Below are 19,297 nucleotides of genomic sequence, written 5' to 3' on the forward strand. Positions count from 1 at the left end.
CCAAGCTGTTGACATTTCTGGCATAGGAAGTGGGAGTCAACCTTTCATTTCCCCAACCAACCAGAGTGCAGAGCACACAGATCGGTGAACCAATTGTTTTCACCGGAGATTTTGAATCCGCCGGCTGGGGCAGGCTACTCAGACATAACCATAAACACACCCAATAAGCCCATATATATGTAGGCAGGACCACAGCCATGTCACTCTGACTCAGATATAACCATAAACAAACCCGATAGGCCCACATATGGGCAGGACCACGGCCATGTATGACTCAGACATAAACAAATCTGATACTCCCATATATAGACACATACTGAATGGAGATAAGGTTGTCCAGAGCCACTGAGCTCACTTGACAGCAGAAACTTTGGGGCGCTCGCTCACACAAGGCAACAAGGTTCGTATCCTCACGGGTAGGAGGTGAAAAGTTACGGATAGCAGCTTTAAATTCACACCGAGGCGTTTTACCGTGCACAATGACGACTTAATGACACAACTTCCCCTCATAACGTTTTATGTGATCTCGTTCTTACCGCTTCAGGGTGACATGTGGAATAATAGTGAGCTATCTGGCCATGTTATGGATGATTTGACACCAGGGAAATTAATGTGAGAGATACAGGGTTTAATATCATTTATCTGCGCAGTAGACATTAGCATGTAATCACGGTGACAGTGTTTAAGACCCTGTGCGTGTGTGGATGTGTGTGCGTGTGTGTGTGTGTGTGTGTGTGTGTGTGTGTGTGTGTGTGTGTGTGTGTGTGTGTGTGTGTGTGTGTGTGTGTGTGTGTGTGTGTGTGTGTGTGTGTGTGTGTGTGTCTGTGTCTGTGTGTGTGTGTGCGTGTGCGTGAGAGAGGCCAATCAGTACTCAATCGTGTAGAAAGATTGGAGGCAGCTGCTCTATTAACTGAATGAGAGAGCATGAAAGAAACGGAATATTAATGAATGAAAAAGTGAGCCCTCTGAACTGGAACACGCTCGCACGTACTGTACACGTACTCTACACGAGAGAGAGAGTACAAAACAGTGAGGCCACCTCGGAGAGTATTGGAATCAATTACTCTCTGAGTCAATCATTTTGATTGATTGATTGTTGTGTAGACCTGGAAGAGGTTCCTCTTTTGTCATCTTCTGTACGTCTCTCTCTCTCTCTGTCTCTCTCTGTCTCTCTCTCTCTCTCTCTCTCTCTTTCTCTCTCTTTCTTCCTCGCCTGCTGCCCAGATGCCCATTTGTGAGTGCGCGTGCGTGCGCGTGCGTGCGTGCGTGTGCGTGCGCGTGCGTGCGCGCGTGCACATTCATACAACCATACGGAACAAGGTGATTTAAAGAGGGAGATAGAGGGAGTTCCCGAATGACAGCAGACATCAGACCAGTGGGGCAATTAGAGAGTCTACTGGGAATTCAATATAACTCTACAACTGTAGTCAATTAATCATTTTCTGCCATACGCGTGTGTGTGTGTGTGTGTGTGTGTGTGTGTGTGTGTGTGTGTGTGTGTGTGTGTGCGTGTGCGTGCACGTGCACGTGTAATAATAGACAGGAAATTGGAACAGAATACTCTGTGTGGCCTGAATTTATGCGTACGCAAATGCGCACACACACACACACACACACACACACACACACACACACACAGGAAACCACATACACAATAGCTTCAACGTGCTCTTTTTCTTACCTGCACACACATTCTGCTAAACTGTAACACAACAATGTTTACCGTCCCAAACTACACTCACTGCTGTACTGAAAAACACTGGACTGTTAAGGAATTAAGGAAAACAAATGAAACCTGGACTGATCGTGTGTCTCAAGAATCAAGAAGGTTTTAATTTGTCAGTAACTTATATCGTCTCTGTCAGGTGGAAACCTCATATGTCCACAACTGTTACTTTTCAGGATTCAAATTCAAAAACATCAAAAATAGCAGATCTACAAGCTCAAAACAAGCTTGTGGATCTGCCACTTTTGATGCTTTTGTGTGGCACTTTAGTTTAATCAAGTAAGGCGTTAGGAAAAAAATAACTTGAATATGGAGATAAGAGGTTTCTGCCCGACAGCAACGATATACAATGTACAAGCAGTGTGAAATGTTGTCGCGACTTGTTCCGCAAATTGTGTCCAATTGCATCTTATTAGCAGCATTGCTAATCCATCTATCCATCCATCCATCCATCCATGAATAGATAGAACTTTAATGTATTGATCCCACAAGGGACATTCAGTCGCCATGGCAGTTACAGTAGTCGTGACAACACAAGAACAGATAAGAGAGTCAAAGTGTAAGCAAGAGTCACATCCCAGTAGCCTCGGAAACCCATGCCTTTTTTTTTGTTACAAAAGAAAAAAGGCTGGGGGAAGATCCCAGGAGCTGTGGTCTCGGAGCGGGAGTGAACCTTGTTATCTCCTAACCAATCAGAGTGCAGAGGGGCGTCGCTCTAAATTTGGTGACGTCAGCGTGTTCCGTGCACAGGCCGGGGGAGGGGAGGCGGGGACATAGATTGGTGAAGCAATAGGAAGCGGCGCCTGGGTTTGGATCCGCCTTTCAAGACCATCGATTCGACTCGTTCTTTCAGTCTACATCCCAGCGAGCCATAGTCGTCTATTAGACCTCCATCTAAAACTGGGTTATAATTGATCTAAAAGTGAAAGTTTTTTCAACGTCTTTTCTTAGCCTATACGTTGATTAGCTGTTTTTTAAGCGTCTATATTTAGACCGTTTATATTATAGACGTCATTTCAACGGCTTAAAAAACAGCCAATCAACGTCTAGGCTAAGAATAGACGTTGAAAAAACGTTCACTTTTAGACCAATTATAACCCGGTTTTAGCCTAGCCCTTAGACGTATTTTAGACGTCTAATAGCCCCAAAAATGCTCAGTGGGATTGGTCATTAGTCCTTCCTTAGTCCGAGGACCGGGCGGAACGGCTGGTATAAGTGGATCCATCCATCCCTCCATCCATCCCTCCATCCATTCATCCATCCATCCATCCATCCCTCCATCCATCCCTCCATCCATTCATCCATCCACGCATCCATCCGTCTGTCAAATCCCTCCATCCATCCTCATGACTCCTCCTGTCTGCTCCTGTTTCACACCTGCAACCTACAGTACTGTATGTGACCCACTACTCTATAGGGCATAGCAGTGGCGGCCATTTTCTGGTTCCACTTCAAAATACTCAATGCATTTTTCCCATTGACATTTCCAAAAGCCTAGAATCAAGCCATCCAGGGTCCTGGTGAATCTTGACCATAAAACGTTTGATTATGTGAAAAAACTTTTTTGAAAACGGCAAAACAAAGGGTATTTATTAAATATAGTATATCATATAATTAAATCTAAAATTAAAACAAATCACAGAAAAAAAAAATTATGGTCATGATTCACCAGGACCCTGGATGGCTTGATTCTAGGCTTAAATGAATTGATATAAATATTTTTGGAAATGTCAATGGGAAAAATGCATTGAGTATTTTGAAGTGGAACCAGAAAATGGCCGCCACTGCTATGCCCTGTACAGGACAAATAAGGAGACCCCACCCCCCTCCTCCCCCTGCACACATATCACATGTCTCTGTAACAAAGACAAGAGACAATTGTGGCACAGTTACAGATTGTGTTGAATTTATCATCAGGAAACAAATAGGTGCAAATGTAACAAAACGTTGCCATCAGGCAGAAACCGCTTATCTCCATATTTAAACTTTTTGTGTTTTTTTCCCCCCCGTAAATTAACGACCCACTTGATCACGCGGTGTGTCACACAAAAGCATCAAAAGTAGCAGATCCACAAGACCACAAGCGAACTTGTCGATCTGCTACTTTTTCTATTTTAGAATTTGAACCCTGAAAAGTAACAGTTTTGGACATAATGAGGTTTCCACATCGACAGAGATGAAGATAAATAAAGTAAAGTAAAATCATTATTTTTTTAAACGCTCAACGCACCTAGTCCAGGTATGAAGGTGTTGAGGAACAGGCAGATGACGGCCAGAGGGAAAGGCATTGTGGGTATGGCGGCTCTCAGCGGTCCCTTCTTCTCTCGGACCTCGACCACCACTCCGCCGCCCGCCACTGGGCTCCCGACCGCCACTTTGGCCCCGGCTTTATCCCCCCCGGTCTTTGTGACATGTTTACTCATGCCCAGTCCGTATGTTTTCTCCTCCATGCTTCTGGCTTGGTCTTTGTTTGTGGTTTAAAAAAGAAGAAATAAATACTACAATAACCCTGAATGGAAGTCAATGATATCTCACACTAGTGCCCTGTCAATATAAGTGATCAAATCTGCACCCCTCTCTCTCTCTCTCTCTCTCTCTCTCTCTCTCTCTCTCTCTCTCTCTCTCTCTCTCTCTCTCTCTCTCTCTCTCTCTCCGATCTGCAAGAATAGGTTACTGTAATTCAACTGAAAAGTACTTAGAAATTGCAATTCATATATTTTTTCTATCGCTCCAAAGTTTGCCCTCTTCTACTTTGGTCGCATTCGCAAACAATTGGCAAAAAGAAAACAAAGTGAAACGCTATCCTTTCCACTTTCGATGCAGAATTTCAATGAAGAAATAGCCTCTTAAAGACTTTAAAACATTTGGTAACAGAAAAGACTGCGGCACTAACAGAAAGTATAGTCGTCCTGTGGGTAACACTCAAGTACAAAGAGTCCAACCTTTTTTTCTGAAATAACACAATCTCTTCAAAGCGTGCTGAAGTAGTTTTCTTTGTGTAAAAAAATATTTTGTTTTGTTTGTCCAAGCCCACGCGATCAACAGTCCACCATTCAGTCAGACTCAGAGCCGTCCATTAGTGAGAGCAGTCCGCTCCTTATTTTTTAACTCTGAGTCCACTATAGTGTCAGAGCGGATGTGCACAATGTCCTGAATCCTGTTTATCTCCAGTATCTCCTCCTCCGCCTTCAAAGGAGACCTTGTGGTCTCAGTGGAGTTGATTTGTTGCAATCTTCAGAGCTCTCGTATCAGCATGTTGTATCATCATCATCACCCAGGGTTCTGATTCATCTCCAGCACTGTTGCTCTCACATACAGGTTCACTTCAATTCTGCAACGGTCCTTAAAAGTGTTTCTAACACTTTTCCCTCTTTCTTTCTTTCTTTCTTTCTTTCTTTCTTTATTTGCTTCTATTCTTTGTATTTGGTCTGAGTCGACCACTCTGGTACAGAACAGAGCTTGAACTGCCCTCCTATCTCACTACCATGCTTGCCTCTGTGTGTGTGTGTGTGTGTGTGTGTGTGTGTGTGTGTGTGTGTGTGTGTGTGTGTGTGTGTGTGTTTCTGTCAGAAATTTGAGAGCCCCTGCTCTCTTTCTTTCTCAGTTTCCTTCTCTATACTCTCACTGCTCCCCTCTCTCACACGCACGCATGCACACACACACACACACACACACACACACACACACACACACACACTCCTCCATGCTCCCCGCGCCCCATCTCTGCTTCCATTTAAAGGGAAAGTACACCTATTCCAATGTTAAACACTTTCAACCTGGCGTCCATATTTTGGGCATGTTCTTATAGGTGTCGTCCATAAGTGGAGGAAATCCATTATTAAAATTGGCCACCGTCCCTCACTAGTCACTATGTCACTATGACCTAGACACACATAACCATATTTAGAGTTCCCATGGTAACCGGAACACACGCCCCAAATCACACTCGACCCCATTTTATAGGGCCGACCGGTCGCCCCTCTTGAACGGTACTCTCGCCTCCAGCGGCGGACCACTCGCCCCGCCGGTGCGGAACGCTCGCCCGGCTTGGTGAGAACAGACTACAGCCCCTAATATTAAGTTAGGACGTAGTTAGGCAAAAAAAATGTTGAACTTGTTGAGCCACGAGAGGCACCGCCTAGCGAGTCGCCGTGCCGAACGTTGCGAAGTTGCCGGATTTGCAGGGTCCGACTACTCCGAGCTCGTCGCCAGATTTGACTGGGGCGAGTGGTCATTGTGGCCAGACATACGTGGGTCCGACCATTCCGACGTCGACCAGATTTGACACGGGGCGAGCGTGTTTTGGGGGGCGACCGTTCTTGTATTCGTTCCCACCGCAGCTACACCCAAATATGGCGTGTGTCACGCTGACTGTGACAGCGTGACATCAGACCCAAACAAACCGACGTAGGTGTGAGGGCCGCGTAGCGACCCGAACCTCTGGTATGAATAAAAGACCTTTTGAGGTTAAGTTTGAGGTTAAATGCAAAAGCCAGGGTGTGGCAGTCATCCCCTGGAAGCCCAAATGACGCCCCTTGGTGTTTTGTTTATACATGTGCTGCTGAGCACACACATCGTGCATGCTAGTGATGTGCGGGTTGGTTTTTTTCATGACCCGCCCTGCCCCGCCCCGCCACGGAACCCAACCCGCCTCAACCTGCCCCGTGAACCCATATATGGCTATTAGTAGGGGGTACTAAGCACAAAAAATGGCCAAATCGTTACGCGGCGGATAAAAGCATGAAATTTGATACAGATGTCCCTTGGGTCATCCTAAAACATCCTAGAAGGGGTGCCCAAAAAAATCTTAAACAGGAAGTGACTTATGGACAAAATTCAAAATGGCCACCTAAACTGTTGACCGTTGACTCAAAAGACACCAAAAGAATCTCCAAAAAGCATAAAATTTGGCACATATGTCCCTTGGGTCATCCTAAGACATCCTAGAAGGGGTGCCCAAAGGAATCTGAAACAGGAAGTGAGTTATTGACTAAATTGAAAATGGCCGCCTAGTGTTGTCGATTGACTCAAAAGACAACTAAAGAATCTCATAAAAGCATACAATTTGGCACACATGTCTTTTTGGTCATCCTAAGACATCCTAGAAGGGGTGCCCAAAGAAATCTTAAGCAGGAACTGAGTTATTGACAAAATTGAAAATGGCCGCCTACAGTGTTATCTATTGACTCAAAAGACAACTAAAGAATCTCATAAAAGCATACAATTTGGCATACATGTCCCTTGGGTCATCCCAAGACATCCCAGAAGGGGTGCCCAAAAAAATCTTAAACAGGAAGTGAGTCATTGACAAAATTGAAAATGACCGCCTACAGTGTTGTCGATTGACTCAAAAGACAACTAAAGAATCTCATAATGGCATACATGTCCCTTGGGTCATCCTAAGACATCCTAGAAGGGGTGCCTGAAATTATCTGAAACAGGAAGTGAGTTATTGACTAAATTGAAAATGGCTGTGTACAGTCTTGACAGATGATGCAAAAGACACTCATAAAAAATAATCTCATAAAAGCATGAAATTTGGTACAAATGTCCCTTGGGTGATCTGAATGCATCCTAAGGGGTGCCAAAAAAAGTTTGAATAGTCTCTCAATGGAAAACACTCCTCCCACACGGGCTGCACTGCTACAATATTCAAATCGAGCAGCCAATCTAGCATTTGGTCCAGAAGCCTGAAAGCTATGCAATCTCTACCATCTCCTGACAAATAAATTAAAGTCGCTGATTCGTGGACACCTTTATGGACACTCTTGCCAGAGGCTGCTTAAGTTTGTAGAGAACTCAAGTGTGGCTGCAAAGCTGAGCCCTTCTGTTCGAGAAAGTGTAGATGCCGGGATGCTGGGTTACCTTGCAGAGCATTATGCCAATGTGCTGGTAATTGCGAAATGGCACACATGAATACATGTAGTTACTAAACACTAATCACAAAAAAACAGTAATGATCAAGAAGAAAATACATGAGAAGATAGAGTGTAAAACAAGCAAGAAGATGTAGAGTGCAAAATAAATAAGATGCAGAGAGTAAAATAAGAATATGCAGAGTAAGATAAGATGCAGAGTAAAATAAATGAGAATATGCAGAGAGTTAGATAAATAAAGAAGATTCAAAGAGTACAATAAAAAAATTATGCAGAAAGTAAAATAAATAAGTGATGTAGAAATGAAAACAGAAGGTAGACTACAAAATACGGCAAGTTATGCACTGCATAACCTGTCGTATTGAGTCTGCATAATATGCAGACTGCCATGGTCAACTGTTTAAACAGCCATTTAGAATTTCTTCAACATGGTCCCTTCCTAAAAAGTTTAATAAACAAGTAAACAAATAAATAACCCCTTCTAGGATATATTAAGAAGCACTCAATGTACGTACCAAATTATACACTTTTATGACGTCCCCTTATGTTTTCTTTTGTGTCAACTGCTTTTAGGCGGTCACTTCCTGTTTAAAACCTTTTTGGGCACCCCTTGTAGGATGCGTTCAGATCACCCAAGGGACATTTGTACCACATTTCATGCTTTTATGAGATTCTGTAGGTATCTTGCATCATCTTTCAACACTGTAGGTGGCCATTTTCAATTTAGTCAATAACTCACTTCCTGTTTCAGATTATTTTTGGCACCCCTTCTAGGATGTGTTAGGATGACCCAAGGGACATATGTGCCAAATTGTATACTTTTTGGAGATTCTATAGGCTTTTTGAGTCAATCGCCAACACTGTAGGCGGCCATTTTCAATTTAGTCAATAACTCACTTCCTGTTGAAGACTTTTTTGGGCACCCCTTCTAGGATGTCTTAGGATGACCCAAGGGACATGTGTGACACATTTTATACTTTTTGGAGATTCTTTAGTTGTCTTTTGAGTCAATCGACAACACTAGGCGGCCATTTTCAATTTGGTCAATAACTCACTTCCTGTTTCAGATTTTTTTGGGCTCCCCTTCTAGGATGTCTTAGGATGACCCAAAGGACATGTGTGCCACATTTTATGCTTTTTGGAGATTATTTTGGTGTCTTTTGAGTCAACGGTCAACAGTTTAGGTGGCCATTTTGGATTTTGTCCATAACTCACTTCCTGTTTAAGGTTTTTTTGGGCACCCCTTCTAGGATGTTTTAGGATGACCCAAGGGACATCTGTATCAAATTTCATGCTTTTATCCGCCGCGTAACGATTTTTCACTTAGTACCCCCTACTATATGGCTCGTGGGGCGGGTTGAGCCCCGCGGGTCGTACCTATAATTCTGGTTAGAAAAGAATCTTCAAGTATACACCCCAAGTGTATTCAAACTGTTTTATTGTTATTATTCTTATTCTTATTAGGAATAAAGACAAAACAAGAGCATGTGATTTTGGAAGAGAGGGGGGGAGAAGGAAAGTGATTGAAAGAAACCAGGAGTGTTAGTGTGTGTGTGTGTGTGTGTGTGTGTGTGTGTGTGTGTGTGTGTGTGTGTGTGTGTGTGTGTGTGTGTGTGTGTGTGTGTGTGTGTGTGTGTGTGTGTGTGTGTGTGTGTGTGTGTGTGTGTGTGTGTGTGTGTGAGAGAGAGAGCAAGGGAGGAATAAACGGGAAATGGAGAGAGATATGAACGCATAAAAGGAGGACAGGATGGAGAAATGATTTTGATCATTTTTTAAATGATTAAAGCAAACAGGACAGAGGAGCGAGGGATGAAAGGAAAGGAGAAGAGATGAGAAACAGGAGAGGAAGAGAGAGAGAGAGAGAGAGGGGGGGGAGAGATATGAGAAGACAGATGGGAATAAAAGGAAAAAGATAAGGGGTGCACCGATATCAATAACTCACTAATTATTCATATTCCTTACTCTCTCTCCTTCTTTCCTTTCCATTTCATCCTCTCTTTCTCTAGCTTTCATTTGTTCTGGACCATCCTTGGCTTCTCCACTCCTGTCTCTCCCTCTCTCTCTCCCTCTCTCTCTCTCTCTGTCTCTCTCTCTGTCTCTCTCTCTCTCTCTCTCTCTCTCTCTCTCTCTGTGTGTGTGTGTGTGTGTGTGTGTGTGTGTGTGTGTGTGTGTGTGTGTGTGTGTCTGTCTGTCTGTCTGTCTGTCTGTCTGTCTGTCTGTCTGTCTGTCTGTCTGTCTGTCTGTCTGTCTGTCTGTCTGTCTGTCTGTCTGTCTGTCTGTCTGTCTGTCTGTCTGTCTGTCTGTCTGTCTGTCTGTCTGTCTGTCTGTCTGTCTGTCTGTCTGTCTGTCTGTCTGTCTGTGTGTGTGTGTGTGTGTGTGTTTAGCCAACGCAGACATTCGAACACAAAGTGAGAATAATTCAGTCCCTTCTTGACACTGGGATGGGATGGTTCTCTCTTTGTTTGTCTCCCTCCCTCTCCTCCTCCCCTCTCTCTCCAGTCTCTCCTCCCCTTCTTGCTCCCTCTCCTTCAGTGTTTGGTCTCCTAGCAACCAGGGAAGCCACATAGGTAACCATGCCAGAGATATTGATCGCAAGGTCTTTACTCTACCGTTCCTCCCTCCTGCTTTTACCCCCCCCCTCTCTCTCTCTCTCTCTCTCTCTCTCTCTCTCTCTCTCTCTCTCTCTCTCTCTCTCTCTCTCAATTTCAGTTGACTTCTAAATGTAGATCACTAATGCTGTGAGTGACTGAGTACCAGTGTCACTAATGTCATGTTGAACACTTTTATCCACTGTAGCTCAATGGTTCTCAAGTCTTTTTTTATGTCAAGGACCCCCACATTAATAAGCGTTTGGAAATATTTGGTTCCATGGGGACCTCCTCCATACAAGATTTGTGTTGTTAAAATGTTTTAAACGTAATCCATATTTTTCACAGTTTTTATAGATCCCACATAGTACAGAACACATATACTGTATCTTATTGCCCGGAGGGAATATTGCTCTATGATTGTTAATCCAGATTATTATTAACTGACAGATTTGAAAAATATTCAGTAATAGAAGTTCTTGGCCTGCGGACAACGTGCACAAGAAACATGGACCGATCTCACAATTTCGTGAGATAAACTGCGCACGCGCGCGCGGGCACGCGCGCACGCACAATCCACTTTATTTCCAATCCACTTTATTTCCAATTCACTCTATTTATATAGCACATTTTACAACGCAAAGTTACCAAGGTGCTGTACAGAAAATGTAAAAAAGCTAAATACACTACATAGGCTAAGACACAAAAACAACAGCAAAAAAACACAGCAAAATAAGAAACAAAAATAAACAACAACAAAAAGAGACACATCACTATAGAAGAACTCTCAAACGGGATCAAAGGCCAAGGTATAAAAGTGGGACTTAAGGCGAGATTTTAAAGTCTAGATGGTGGGGGCCATGCCCACGTTGATATGGGAGGGGAGCTCATTCCATCATTTGGGGGTCTACTACTGAAAAGGCTCGGAGGTCACCTCTGGTCTATGAGCGTGTCATTGGGACGATTTCAACGTCACAATTTCAACGTTCTATTTTCAGATGGGGTTTCTTTTTTTTTGGCCTGTATCTCTCTTTCCCCATCTTCTATCTGGCAACTGCTCTCTCTCTCTCTTCCTACTTTTCTGCGTCTTTCTCTCTCGCTCCCCCCCCCCCCGAGCTGTTAATTTATGTTGATCCCATCTGTCATGAAAAGCTGACGTGACACACAGGTTACTTATAGCTGCCTTTGTGTGTGTGTGTGTGTGCGTGTGTGCGTGCGTGCGTGTGTGCGTGTGCGTCCGTGCCTGTGTGTGCGCCACGTGCGTGTGTGGGCGATATGCATGCAGTGTTGTAAGAAGTAGTAATATATGCTGCTGGGTCGCTTAACCTTTAATAATGCATCATCATTTAACAGTTGATGTGTGTTTTGTATTAATAATCTAAATTTGCTATTAATTGTCGTGGAAAAAAATTAAAAACTACAAACTACTATATTTTCCTCTGAGCTGTAGTGGAGTAGAAGAAAAAAAAAGGAAATACTCTTGTACAGAATAAGTACCCCATAATTTACTGAAGTACGGTACTTGAGTAAATAGTTGCTTTCCACTGTGTGCGTGTGTGCACGTGCGTGTGTTTGTGTGTGTGTGCGCGTGTGTGTGCGTGTGTGTGTGTGAGGACCACCCACTGAGTGCCTCGCCCTAATAGTGGACCACGGTTACCACGGTTACCGCACCATTGACTCTTCGCTCTCATCCTTCCCTCTTCCTCCCTGTGCCCATCCCTCTGTATCCTTCTCTCCATCCTTCCCTCTTCCTCTCTGTATCCTTCTCTCCATCCTTTCATCCTCAGGCTGTGGGTTGATTCCTGCTGCAGCTTCCAGCCTTTAATGTTCCTCCTCTGCATCTCTCTGCCTGTATATACCTCTGTCTCTAACTTTTAATGAGACATGCAATTTATTTATCCCACTGTCACAGTGGTGGAAAAAGTACTCACATTTTCTTTACTTAAGTAAAAGTATCAATACTGCAATGTAGAAATACTCTGTTACAAGTGAACGTCTGGAATTCAAAATTTACTTGAGTAAAAGTACAAAAGTATTGTCATCAAAATGTGCTTAAAGTACCAAAAGTAGAAAGTACTTGTTATGCGGAATGTCCCGTTTCAAGTTTTCGAAATGTATAAATATCTTTTTAAAAAAAAGCAGATCTACAAGCTCACAAGTTGTGAGCTTGTAGATCGGCTATTTTCAATTAGCCAAACTCTATATAGAGCTTAAGTGGTTGATGTATGTTTAGAATCTAAATCTAAAAAGTAACTAGTAACTAAAGTTTTCAAATATTTGTAGTGGAGTAAAAGTACAATACAATTTGCCTCTGAGATGTAGTGGAGTAGAAGAAAAAGTGCTGAAAATTGGAAATACTCCACTAAAGTAAAAAATACCTTAAAAGTGTACTTACGTACAGTACTTTAGTAAATGTTACTTTACACCACTGCACTGTCATGTCGTCACAGTTCGGGTGGAAAGAAACTTGCTATCCAAAACGTTCGGTTTTTATCATTATAAAGAGCCTATGAATTGTTTTGTGTTTTTTTTGTCTCTTTTGCTCAGTGTGCTCTTTGATCTTTTTTTTTACTTCTTATACTTTCATTTTCGTTTTTTAAATACTAGTACAATTCTAATATGTAGTGGTGTAAAGTAACAAAGTACTGTACTTCAGTACAATTTTGAGGTATTTTTTACTTTACTGGTATATTTCCAATTTTCTGTACTTTTACTTGACTACTTCACGCTACTCCACCACATCTCAGAGGCAAATATTGTACTACAGTGGAAACTTTAGTTACTATAATAACTTTGCAGATTTAGATTATTATTACAAAACATACATTAACCACTATATACATTTCGGCCTTTTGAAAATAGCCAATCTACTGTACAAGCTCACAATGCGTTGCGATGCAACGCATTGTGAGCTTGTAGATCGTCTGTTTTAAATTCTTTTGTACTTTTCCCACCACTGCTAATATGTAATATAATATGTAATGTAAAGGGTGAGGTTCTCTTAGGTTCTCACGCATGCAGCAGCAGACAACATTGGAATTGGAACACTATAAAACTGAAGCTGATAAATGTGTCCTTTCTCCTGGTTCTCTTATCTTACCTAATTACCTGCACAACAATATTCTGTTTATTGTGTTTTTAGTAGGCCTATACTGTGTATATGAATATGATTCCTGTTGTGCAAATCAATAAATCAATTCAGATCTACAAGCTCACAACACGTTGCATCGTGGGGCGTTGTGAGCTTGTAGAAAGAGAATGCTTTTTGTGCGACACTCTTTGAGTAGGCCCTTCATTTACAAAAGAAGAACATTGAAATATGAGGATTCTGCCCAACAGCAAAACATGTGTTTTTATTGATCCATGTTGTCCTGAAGTAGGCTAATAGTCTGTGGAATCTATTGTGACAACTATCAATTATTTTCTTAGTGATTATTCTATTAGCCAATTTATTTTTTGGTAAATATGTGTGTGTGTGTGTGTGTGTGTGTGTGTGTGTGTGTGTGTGTGTGTGTGTGTGTGTGTGTGTGTGTGTGTGTGTGTGTGTGTGTGTGTGTACGCACACGCACATGCACACACAGGCACACACACACCATGGTCTGTGATGAAGGAAAGAGAGTAATTCTCAGTCAATGACTCAACCCTTTGTGTAATGGCGCCATCTGCTGGTCGTTGCGGTGCACTGATTTGTGAGAGACTCGCACTATATCATATTTAACAGTAGAAATTCACACACATGGAATGTATATCTGTGTGCATTTATTTATGCTACTTCCGTTCCATGGGGAAGAAAATCACTTAAGCCATTATGCAAACACAACCAAAGTAGGCTATAGATTAATTAGAACATAATATGTTTTGTTTTATTCCATCAGAAAACATAAAGTGTGTTATAGGCTACCTCATTTAAAATCTGCATCAATACATGAAAAAATAAACAGATTTCTAACATATTGTCTGGATAGAGAGATCAACTGAGATAAAACTAGTTAGTTAGTTGGGTGACCTGTTACATTTGTCATAAAGTAAAGATTGGTGTTCTAAAGCATCACCAAACCGAGTGGTGGTCTGGAATGTTTTCTAACTGGTATTAGCAGTGGTGGAAAGTAAAGTACATTTACTTAAGTACTGTACTTGGGTACAATTTTGAGGTATTTTTACTTTACTTGAGTATTTCCAATATCCAATACTTTTACTTCTACTCCACTACATCTCGGATCCAAATATTGTACTTTTACTTCACTACATTTATTTGAAAACTTGAGTTACTAGTTACTTTGTAGATTTTGATTATTATTACAAAACATACATTAACCACTTCGATGTACCACTATATACATTTTGTCCATTTGAAAATAGCAGATCTACAAGCTCACAATGCGTCGCATCGCAACGCATTGTGAGCTTTTAGATTTTCAAAATATTTTTATACATTTTATTCATTTGAAAAGTTGTGAAATGGGACATTCTGAGTAATGGGTATACTTTCTACTTTTGCTACTTTAAGTATATTTTGATGACAATACTTTTGTACTTTTACTCAAGTAAATATTGATTACCGGACTTTTTACTTGTAAGGGCACGGCCACACCGCACTTTTATTTGACCTATGGGGCGGAATCTGCCAATGCTTTGTCAATGCAAATGCGTGGATTCATGGTCTGATGATTCAAGAATCCACGCATTCTCATTGACAAAGCATTAGCAGATTCCGCCCCATAGGTAAAATAAAAGTGCGGTGTGGCCGTGCCCTAACAGAGTATTTCTAAACTGCAGTATTGATACTTTTACTTAAGTAAAGAATTTGAGAACTTTTTCCACCACTGGTTTTGTACCAGGTTTTAGACAGCCCAGAGTAACCCAGACCCCTCTTCTTGTCTTGTTTTGCCCTGTGTTCTGGACTTCACATGAGTGATGATAGCCTTGACCCAGGTGTGAGCTGGGTCAGCACAGATCCTGGCACCGCTCTTCATAGTGAACCTAGAACAGACAGAGAGAACATGACTTTTTTTTTTTTTACTTTAAGGGATGGATTCTGTTTTGCTGTCTCTGATTAATTCAATTCATCAAGTTTTTTCTTCATTTGTTTTTTACATTCAAGGAACTTTTACAAACTAAAACTCTGTGCGAGTCAAAGACAACACCGGGTAGGTAAACGATAGAAATATAGTCAGTTTTTTCACTCAACAGTAAACAAACCAACATACAGCTGTAAGTGTATAGGCCTACCTACAGGGTATCTGCACATTTCTAAAGTGACAATTTAATGACTTTTAAGACCTTTTTCATACCTCTAAAATGAAAAAAATTACCAACAAACTATACTATTGGCCAAATTGTCAAATATTACCTAAGAAAGAGCTCACAAGCTCACAATGCCTTGCATTGCAGTATGGCTATTTTTACAACATCTGTGGAACCGAGTCAAACAAAACGTAATGCCTCAACTCCTACATTCCAAATGCTTATAAAGGTGGATCCCAGTTCAAATATGATTATTTTGGGGGGTCACAGCCTGAAAAGTATGGGAACCCTTGAACTATGCTGTGACACAGTAAAACATAGCCTACATTCTCAACTGAAAACAAGCAGAAATGCCCTGGCTTGGAGGTTTTCTCCCCAAAACTAACAAATCCACAAGCTATGAATTTGTGTTTACATGCCATTGCACATGCTCATATGATCAGTCAATCAAAGTTTATTTATATAGCACGTTTCATACATCAAGTGCCGTTCAATGTGCTTCACAGAATAGGTTTAACATAAAGATTAGAAAACAGGAGGATAACAACAAATAATAGAAAGCATGTGAAAAAAAATGAAAGACAAGAAACATTGGGAAATAATAAAATAGGACAAATACAACAATTAAAAATAAAAAACTAGAGTAATGCAGAAACCTAGGTAAAAGCAATGCTAAAAAGGTGTATGCATGTGTCTTAAGGTTTCTTTTGAAAAAGTCAACTGATTCAGTGACCCACAGAGCCTCCGGCAGGCTGTTCCTAAGGCTAGGACCATAATAGCTAAAGGGCCGCTTCCCCATGCCTTTTTGTCAGTGGTGGAAAGTAACTAGGTAGTAGGTACATGTACTTAAAGGAGAATTTTGGACTAAGGTTTTCTTACCTTTTCTATGACGTTATGATATCTTGGGAGGATGAATGTTACAGTCGAAAAATGTCATAACTCCATCCCGGGTCCGCCACAGCTTAAAACTTGCGCCAATAGGCCTTGCGCTAGATCGCAAATTTTAATAGCTTTTTTAACGTTTTTCTTTTGTGAGATCTGACGTTCATAGTGACAGAACACTATGCAACCAAAAAAAAATAAAAAAGTCTCGCTAGACAAGATTGAAATCTCGAGATTTTGATCTCGTCTAACGAGACTTCTGTTTTTTTTATTTTTTTACAGTGTTCTGTCACTATGATCTCACCCAAAAAAAAAACGTTAAAAAAGCTATTAAAATACGCGATCTAGCACAAGGCCTATTGATGCACGTTTTAAGCTGTGGCGGCCCCGGGATAGAGTTATGACATTTTTCTACTGTAGCCTACCATTCATCCTAATATATCATAACGTCATAGAAAAGGTATGAAAACCTCAGTCCAAAATTCCCCTTACTTAACTACAACTCTGAGTTACTTTTTACTTTACTTTCCAATTTGCAATAGTTTTACTTCTACTCCACTACATCTCAGAAGCAAATATTGTACTTTTACTCCACTACAATCATTTGAAAACTTTAGTTACTAGTTACATTGCAGATATAAATTACTATATTATAAAACATACATTAACCACTTTAGCCCTTTTTTATACATAGGCTATTTGAAAATAGCCGATCTACAAGCTCACAACGCGTGAAGATCTGATATTTTCAAACATTAGTACTTTTACTTTTGGTACTTTAAGTATATTTTGATGTCAATACTTTTGTACTAAACATTTTAAACACAGGCCTTTTACTTCCACCACTGCTTTTTTTTGCAAGCCTCTGGAACATTTAGGAGACTGGTGCCAGAGGAGAGGACATAAGGGTCCTGTTGGGAACATACCAGGAAATCATGGAGCATTTCCATTAATTGATTTTAAAAACCAATAAGAGGATCTTAAAATCGATTCTAAAACTAACAGGCAGCCAGTGCAGGGACTTTAAAATAGGTGTAATGTGTGCTCTTCGTCTGGTCTTTGTCAGCACACGTGTAGCTGCGTTCTGAACAAACTGCAGCCTAGTACTACTGACTGCTTTTTTTTGGGAGACCAGACAGGAGAGCATTACAATAGTCAAGCCTGCTGGTTATAAAGCATTACATTGCAGTATTGATACTTTTAGTAAAACATTTTAATACTTTTTCCACCGCTGGAAATTATCATGAGTCATAGAGAGCTGTGTGTCATAATCTATGGGTAGATAGTAAAATTTTATTTATCATCTACACATTTTATTTTTTCTTTGTTAATCTCGATTAGATTTTAAGCCTGGTTAAATAAAGGTAAAAAATAAATTACATTAAATTAAATTAACTGGTAGCTTACATTCCAGTTTGACAGTGTTTGACATCTTGGTGTCTCGACTCTTATGTGAAAACAGTGGCGGGCCAGTGTCTATGTTTATGTACAGGTACAATATTGTAAGTGTGACATAATGCCATAGAGTTAAAAGCATAATACTCACACAACACCATCCTTAGGACAGAGGTGTCTGGTCATGGTGAGGTGGAATTTCACCACGTTGTTCTTAGGCAGGCGTTTGGTGCGATACTTGAAGCAGCACTCAGTTGCGTGAAAGCCGCCTGCGAGAGAAAGGCAGAGTGAGAAAGACACACACACACACACACACACACACACACACACAGCGTCACCTTCCTAAAATAATGCCATACGTCATTTTTTGTGGAAAATTATGTTTTGCCTAAATCAGCTCTTCATCGCCTTTATCCTTATTGAAAAGATCATTTTGTTCAAGAGTGTGACATAGGCCATTTTAGTCAAAGACAATGTGACTTAGGCAAAAATAATTGGCCCAAATCTGGAGTAAGTCATAAGTAATTTGGCTTAATGTTGGCCCAAGCAATTTAATCCTCAGTTACATAACAGACAAACAGCGTTATTTGTATGTCAATAGTCATATATTGTTATAAACATTGTGGGTGAAGAAATATTAATCATATAGTTTGTATTGGATCAGTTTTTTCTTTTTTTCTGAAAAACGTACTACTTTAACAAGGTGACGTCAGGTTGTGGAATAATAAGAAAAACAGATATCAACAAAAATACTTTGATTGTTACAAAACAAAATAGCCTCCATCATGATTAAAACCAGAGGAGCCAATAAACTTACTCTGATGTTGTGCCAGGACATCCAGGGACGAGAACAGCAGCATGCAGACCACTAGAATAACTGGTGTCTTCTTCATCCCCATAGTCATCATCATTATGATTATGATTATTATATGGTTGTAGTTTTTCCAGTCTGCTCTATCTGTACCCGCCAAGTTGTATCTATCTGTTTGAGTCTCTCTGACAGCTTGTCTCTGTGCCTCTGCCGCTGTCTCTGTCTCTCTGTCTCTGTCTCTGTCTCTCTGTCTCTCTGTCTCTCTGTCTATCTCGCACTCTCTACTTAAAGATAAATAAAATTGGCTCATATTAGTGTAGGTGGGATTAAACTTGCGTGTATCTGTGTGGGAGGGGGAGGGGGGAGGGTAACTAGAATTAAGGAAACCAACTTAGGAACATTTTTGCCTCCCTCTGGCCTTCCCTGACATCCTCTGCTGCCTAAAACACTCATTCACGCCTTCATTACATCCCGGTTACAGTATACTGCTGTCTGCAACAGCATCCCCCATGGCATCACCTCCAAAGCCCTCGATAAACTCCAAAATATGTTCAAAACTCAGCTGCCCTTCTGCTCACCAGTATACCCGCTCCAGAGACCATATCACGCCAGTCCTCCGCGACCTCCACTGGCTGCCTGTCAAGCAAAGAATCCACTTTAAAATTCTTATCACCACCTATAAGGCACTCCACAACCTGGCTCCCCCCTGACCTCTCTGACCTTCAAAACTGCCCTGAAAACCCACCTGTTCAGACTTGCCTTTCCAGGTTGACTT

General features: G+C 41.2%; 2 protein-coding genes across 3 annotated transcripts in view; both read right to left on the reverse strand.

The window, feature by feature from the left end:
• stum (stum, mechanosensory transduction mediator homolog) overlaps positions 1–5,172 on the reverse strand; it is a 34,162-nt gene extending 28,990 nt beyond the window's left edge. For both annotated transcript variants that reach the window (XM_080453398.1, XM_080453397.1), the window contains exon 1: positions 3,957–5,172. In XM_080453398.1, the coding sequence (XP_080309524.1) occupies positions 3,957–4,176 (220 nt within the window). In that variant the 5' untranslated portion in view covers positions 4,177–5,172. The remainder of the gene's footprint in view (positions 1–3,956) is intronic.
• Positions 5,173–14,900: 9,728 nt separating this feature from the next.
• LOC308103612 (C-C motif chemokine 4-like) lies at positions 14,901–18,756 on the reverse strand. Its single transcript, XM_080453690.1, has 3 exons — positions 18,529–18,756; positions 17,863–17,980; positions 14,901–15,170 (listed from the first exon to the last, which is right to left on the reverse strand). Exons 1-3 carry the CDS (start codon positions 18,620–18,622, stop codon positions 15,032–15,034), a joined length of 351 nt encoding a protein of 116 aa, XP_080309816.1. The 5' UTR covers positions 18,623–18,756; the 3' UTR covers positions 14,901–15,031.
• Positions 18,757–19,297: the final 541 nt, after the last annotated feature.

Source organism: Gymnoscopelus braueri (genome assembly GCF_963280865.1).
Source record: "Gymnoscopelus braueri genome assembly, chromosome: 16".
NCBI lineage: Eukaryota > Metazoa > Chordata > Actinopteri > Myctophiformes > Myctophidae > Gymnoscopelus > Gymnoscopelus braueri.